Source organism: Haemaphysalis longicornis, unplaced genomic scaffold, assembly GCF_048455015.1.
Source record: "Haemaphysalis longicornis isolate Haplotype H1 unplaced genomic scaffold, Haemaphysalis longicornis Haplotype H1 scaffold_6, whole genome shotgun sequence".
In the NCBI taxonomy this organism is placed as follows: Eukaryota; Metazoa; Arthropoda; class Arachnida; order Ixodida; family Ixodidae; genus Haemaphysalis; species Haemaphysalis longicornis.
This window is the reverse complement of record NW_027526407.1, coordinates 85,771,251-85,777,423: the sequence shown is the minus strand read 5'-3', so window position 1 is coordinate 85,777,423 and position 6,173 is coordinate 85,771,251. Positions and strand designations below refer to the sequence as shown.

Here is a 6,173-nt window from a genome sequence, read left to right as displayed (position 1 = left end):
CTGTTCGCGCGCGCACGGTGAGAGAATTCACGTTTAATCGTTTTGTTTCAAAATCCAATATTACATACAAACTTTGGGTGGCGCCTGCTTATACATAACCACTATCAATATATAAACGTGTGTTGTGTAAAGCAGCGCAAAGCAGTATTATAAATCACCTCCTGTCCTTATGTCCTTTGCAGGACGACGGCTTCTCCCATACACCTCCAAATACACTTATCTTGGGAAGTCAGAATCCATTCCTTGAGTCCTTACTTTCTCATTTGATCCTCGCATGTAATTGCCTGCTGCTACGTCTGGTCCCGGCAGTCAGTAGTAACTTAGTTGCCCGAGTGATCTGGCTGTTTTTCCTTCGCATTACATTCTCAAATAAAGTTCTTGCCTTTCTTTTAGCCAGCCATCACGTCTTCGCCATCCCATGTGTGCAGTGGAAGAATTTGCTGCCGAGCTTCGTGCCTCAAGATCAACTTCTGCTGGTCGAGAGAGCCCGTCGAGCGAAGACGGTGCTTGGATTCCTAAAATAAGGGACCACTTCGCATCTAATGCTCATAAAAAAATCCCTCCCTCTCTCCACCTACTGTTGTTTCTAATGCGAGGGGCCCATTCCCTACTTACTGCTCAGTCCAAACGTTACCCTTAACATGCTTCTTGCCGTGGGTCTTTGGGCATAGTTAGGGTTTTTTCTAAGCGTCAAGTAGGGCGCTAAGTTTATGCTTCGTTGGTCATCCCAAGCCATAAGCATGGGTCCTTCACGACTATTACCTGTAGGATGAGTCGTTTTCACGACCTGATAATGCGGTGTTCAGGATCAGGTTTTGAACTTAACTAAGATTTTGAATGTATTGTGCACCATTTTCGCTGTATTTTAGCGCGTTTGATTTGTATTTTGTGACAGCAGTGCTTGTTTACGTTTCTCACTTTTGCTCGATCTTGCATTGCTCAATCATTTAACAAATCGCCCTTGCAGTGCATCTCGCTGTGGCGAATGCTCTTTTGCCTTGTTGCTGGTGTTGATTTCCCTTTCATGGCCACCTTCACTTTGCAGAAAAGCTTGGTAGTAATTCATTTACATTTCCATGGAATACCTACCTTCTGCCCGATGGCCTTTTGTCGTATTGAAACGATCTTCCGTGAATTCGCTGTACATTTGGAGCGAGTTAAGGCTGTGCTTTTCCGTCGCCGTAACGGGGCACACACATTCCTTGACGAGATTACTTGCAGCTACGAAAGTCACTGACATATTCTCATAACATCGGAAACCTTTCCATCCTTTTGGTGACTCTAGTAAGCGGCTGATGATTGTATGAGTACCGTCTTACGTTTCCGTGCACTATAGAGAAGTATATATGCTGCCAGTGCTGTTTGCAACCATGGCAATACTTAGTCACACCTGAAATTGTAAGCAGGTTGCAAACTATGCAGGGGGTATACAAAAAAATTATGCGCATACATTTTCTCGAAATAACGGCAGTAGCCTGATAATTTATTAGCTGTCGCATCAATTTTTGATTTTATCGACACTTGGAAACATCACGCAGAACGTCTTGAAGTCCGATGGGCATGATTAATTCCCCGTGCTTTCAGTAGACGCAACGGTGAGCTTCACAAAGGATCAGCACCACCGTCTGATCCTTGTCCCTCTACTTTGATGAGTCGAAGCGTCGTACCTCTTCCACTGCCATATTTAACGGTGCAGTAGTGCTGTAGGAGTGGAGGAAAAAACGCCGTAAAAAGCCTTGTAGGTTTCAAAACCGCTCATTAAGTAATGATGGAAACATTATGACCTAACACGCCGTAGAAGCGCCTGGCTTGTGGAGCGTCTGGTACTGAAATGTCATAGAACAATTTACACCGGAGCTTAGGACCAGTACGTGGGTTCGACGCTCCGCTGAAGCAGCTGTTGCTCTGACAAGCTGAAATTTAAAAAGCCCCTGTGTCAAGAGGGAGCGCTCGCTACGCGTCCACGGAGATTTAGTTTGATCCGGAGCCGTCTATTACGGTTCCCCTACAAAACCAGATGCCACTTTTACACGTAAAACTCTAATTTATTTTTAAAAAATAAACGAACATCCGTGAATTTGTGTGGAAACCCGTATACCTTTTTATTTTTGAACTTCGAACAATTCTAAACACATTATTTAATGTTGTTTTCGCGAATCGAACATGATTGCTTAACGTATGTTTATATTTATAAGCATATGAACGGCAGGGATTGTGATTTAAAGTTGCTGAAAACTCAGAAGACAGCAGTGTGATATTCTTCAAAATCTTGGGCGTTACGGTAGAACACCTTCTGTACACAACTCCTATTACAATCTGCGGCGACGGTACCAAAACCAGTAATGCAGCCACAGCTTGTCTGACAACACGTGATATTTTCACTGACCGCCATGATCGTTTATTTTTATGTTCGTTTATTTTCGTTTGTGTTGTCTTATTTTTAAAAAATTAAATTCCAGTTTCACGTGTAAAAGTGGCATCTGGTTTTGTAGGCGCACCGTAATAGACGGCTCCGGATCAAACTAAATCACCGGGGACGCGTAGCGAGCGCTCACTCTTGACACAGGGGCTTTTTAAATTTCACCTTGTCGGAGCAACGGCTGCTTCAGCGGAGCGTCGAACCCACGTACTGGTCCTAAGCTCCGGTGTAAATTGTTCTATTGCCTTATTCGCCTAAACTGCCTTATTTTCCTCGCTGGTCATGCATCAGAAAACACTCGTGCTTGCATAAGACGTCATTAAAATAAGACCACTTTACGCATCTCATTGGTACATACACAGTAAAGCATGCTAAGTAGTCAAAATAAAGAAGGCTTCGAAGAATATATTTAGCACACTGTTTAAGTTATTAAGCAATTGCGCGCCCTTTGTCACTTTGACGTCTGATACTTTTCGGCGTTGTATTGTAGCAGGTTGGCTTCGGTTTAAAAAGCGCCGGCATGCCCTGGAAGCCTAACACTGTCTTATCATTTTAGGATACTTTGAAGGGAAAGCAGCTATTTTGTCACGCGTTTCTTAAAATTCTTTTCCCATAGGTTTCATAACATTGCCAAAAGGACTCACATTTTTCTCAAGCAATACCCTCCAGTACTCAAAGGCATCGGTCTACCACCACCTACCTACCTGGTCAGTACTACGGAGTGTATGCAAATTATCATAAAGGGTACCCAGCGTCTGATGACCATTGCTGTTCCTATCCTTTTTACATTACCATTGCCTTCGCGGAATTCAACGACGTTGCCCCTACGGGATTCAATATGCACCCCAGTACTGCCACAGACTGGACGTAAATCTTTTGAGGTCGGCACAAAACTGCGCCACTGAATACATTGGCCTGCGCTGTGCTTTACACCATCTAAAAAGGCTTGAAAATCGGTGGTGTCACGTACGTGGGTAGGACGGTCTCCACGTGGTCGCGTGGCTTGGTCTCCGTTGTGTCGTCTAGAATCGTCGGGGGGTGCACGAGCAACTTCCGGACCTGTATATTACCCGCGAGGCCTGCCCGGGGCGTGAACTTGCGGATAAGGAAGAAGTCGCAGATCTTCAGCGGCAGGAACTCAAGCACCGACCACGTGAACATCTGCCTCATTCCCGAGCAGCAGTAGCGGACGTTTGTCTCGCTACAGGACAGGCAACGGACAATGGCGGTGGTGACGTCCTGGAAGTTCTGGTGGGAGTATCGTCTCAGCTTCTTGGTAAAGGTGAGCTTGAAGCTGTCCAGGTACGCCGAGCCGTACTCCTCCTGAACGACGTGGTCGAGCCGCCGCGTCACGTCATTCAGCGTCGACGCGACCGTGGGAGGATCCGTCATGGCCGTTCTGCAACGATTGGCGATGGGAACCTTGAAGGGGGCATACTCGGTTGTTGAATAAGTATTTTGCATTTACTGTAGGTGTTTTTCTTCTGTTTTGGATGAAGCTTGTTTATTGTACTATAGTGTACTTCAGAATGAAAGTGGGGTTTTGCTTTTTCTTCGTGAGTGTAAAGCATACCAGGTAATTGTTATCTGTATGAGGTGTTGGTGGGTGCAAAATGCTTTACTGACGGATGCAAGAGATGCGTAGCCCAGACCACAGAAAAGTGTAGAGAGAAACATTATGAGTTTGGAATACCCAAACGATCGGATGGTGATGTTCCATGTTTGGTTTCTGCTAGATGAATAAGGTTGGTCTGTGCTTTGTATGTAATTTGGAGGGCGCCTAGGCCTTGGGATGCATGCACGTTGAACCAATTTTTAACGACACGTCTGTCCTACTCCAAAGGCTTCAAATGTTCCTCCGCTATCACTTCACAACACTATCTGAAGCCCACAAGATTGCACAACACTAAAATGATTGAAAGTAAATACGAAATGAAAAATAAAATACATGATAAAACTATTTGTGACGGAAGTGTATGCTTTGTACACTTACAGCAAGGCGGCGCGGAGCAAGCACTACAAGGTGTGGAAATTTCGCGGTTCTGATTGGTTGTCTAAAAAATAATCATCCTGCACTCGCTCTAGATCATTAGGCAGAATCTTCTCGTGTTGTTTTTTCGCATACAGAACTTTGCAAAAACAGAAATCAAAACTTTATTTATTGTGTGGACTTCAGTGGGAGAATTTTGAATATGTTATGTTCGAGTACGGAAATTCGATAATCCACATGCCGCGGAACGCGAAATTTTAAATTAGCCATTCCTGAATAGTTGGAATGCTTCAACAATTACATTAATCATTACCAATACCACAGTATAGAATAAAAACCAAATAAGGAAGAAATAAATATCAACAAACATAATTGCGGGTGTCACAATTATTCGAACTAAGACACAGATGGCTCGTACCCTACGCCTGGAGATCAGGCAAAATTTCTGTACGATGTATGCAAAAACAACAAAAAATATTTGTGTATAGAGCGAATATTGAATGGCGATTCTCTATCTCAGTGTTATAAAGTTTGCAGAGTATTGCTTGATCCTTAATTTTTAAAGAGTGCAACAAAGAGTTTCTTAAACTCACAACAAACAATCCCACGCAGAGTCATGTACAAAAAAATTGCAACCAGGAAAATAAGAACCACAACACTCAGAATTGAAGAATACTTTCCTCGAAATCCAAATATGATGCGCTATTGGTACATTTAAAAAGCTACATTTCGCAACATTGTTAGAGTGATTAAGCCGCACGTCTATTCGACATGCATGAAAAGACATCGCGCTATTTGTAAGTTCTGGTTTATACTTTTCTTATCGGAGTACATTTCTCCACGACTCTACATGGGACTTTCCTTTTCCTATACGGGACTGCTGAGTAATGAACCATATTCAAACAGCGCAGTGAAAACGGGAGCAAAGGAAAATACCACTCTCAACGAGCACTGCTCCTGTTTTGGCTGTTCCCGTTTGTCTTGTCAGTAATAGGATTTTTAAACATCCTTCACTGGTGTAGCAGCTAGCTCATCCACTTAAATGCGGGGACAAAGAGCTGAAGGATCTAGTCGAACACGTGATCGTAAAACATATAAACATTTCGGTTTCATTCTATGCATTCTGATTTGAGTACAAGGTGAATGAGAAATGCGGATGATAAAGGATATACACTTAACGTGGATGGTAAGGTACTATCTCACTGCTAAGAGAAATTTCGGTCAGTTGTAACTTAAAAAACAACCGCCCTTTAACCTTCTGAATCCTCATTGGTTTTCGCAAGCCCTCAAAATCAGAAGCCAACCACCACATGACACGTACTTGTAGAACGCCGGCTCGATGGTGCAGACTTGAACGTTGTACTTGGCCATTTCGCGCCGTAGGCCATCGGCATAATGGCACAGAGCAGCTGAAGTGGCGGAGCCTATTACCATTCCTGGGATTGCGACCCTCCCTGCGTAGGAAGATGCGTTGGGGCATAGATTGACCTTTCGCTTAATGTAAACTGGTAGCCTAAATGAAGGACGTGGTTTTAGCGCAAAAATAGACAAGCAAACTTAAAGCTATGAGGTTTAATCGACCAGATTTAGGGGAAACCCCCGAGTTGGAGTTAGTTTCCTACAAGAAAAAAATGAGCATCCACCTCAATGCAGCCACGCGGTTGCAAAGGAAAGTTCGAGGGCTTTCTCAGAAACTTCACAGTTTAAGAAAAATTGGCCCTTGTCCAGAACTCGAACCCTGGTACTACCACTTAACCGGAGAAA

General features: G+C 43.8%; 1 protein-coding gene across 1 annotated transcript; it reads right to left on the bottom strand.

The window, feature by feature from the left end:
* Window positions 1-3,355: 3,355 nt before the first annotated feature.
* On the bottom strand, window positions 3,356-5,843 carry LOC144143114 (retinol dehydrogenase 5-like). Its single transcript, XM_077674919.1, has 2 exons — window positions 5,731-5,843; window positions 3,356-3,818 (listed from the first exon to the last, which is right to left on the bottom strand). The coding sequence occupies exons 1-2, from the start codon at window positions 5,841-5,843 to the stop codon at window positions 3,356-3,358; spliced, it is 576 nt and encodes a 191-aa protein (XP_077531045.1).
* Between the last annotated feature and the right edge of the window lie 330 nt (window positions 5,844-6,173).

What these genes read in the sequence shown, in the direction of transcription:
- LOC144143114 (XM_077674919.1), bottom strand. Translation starts at nt 5,843, where the DNA reads ATGGTAATAGGCTCCGCCACTTCAGCTGCTCTGTGCCATTATGCCGAT. An exon ending in ATCGAGCCGGCGTTCTACAA is followed by an intron (nt 3,819 to 5,730) that starts GTACGTGTCATG and finishes CAATCGTTGCAG; the next exon opens with AACGGCCATGACGGATCCTC.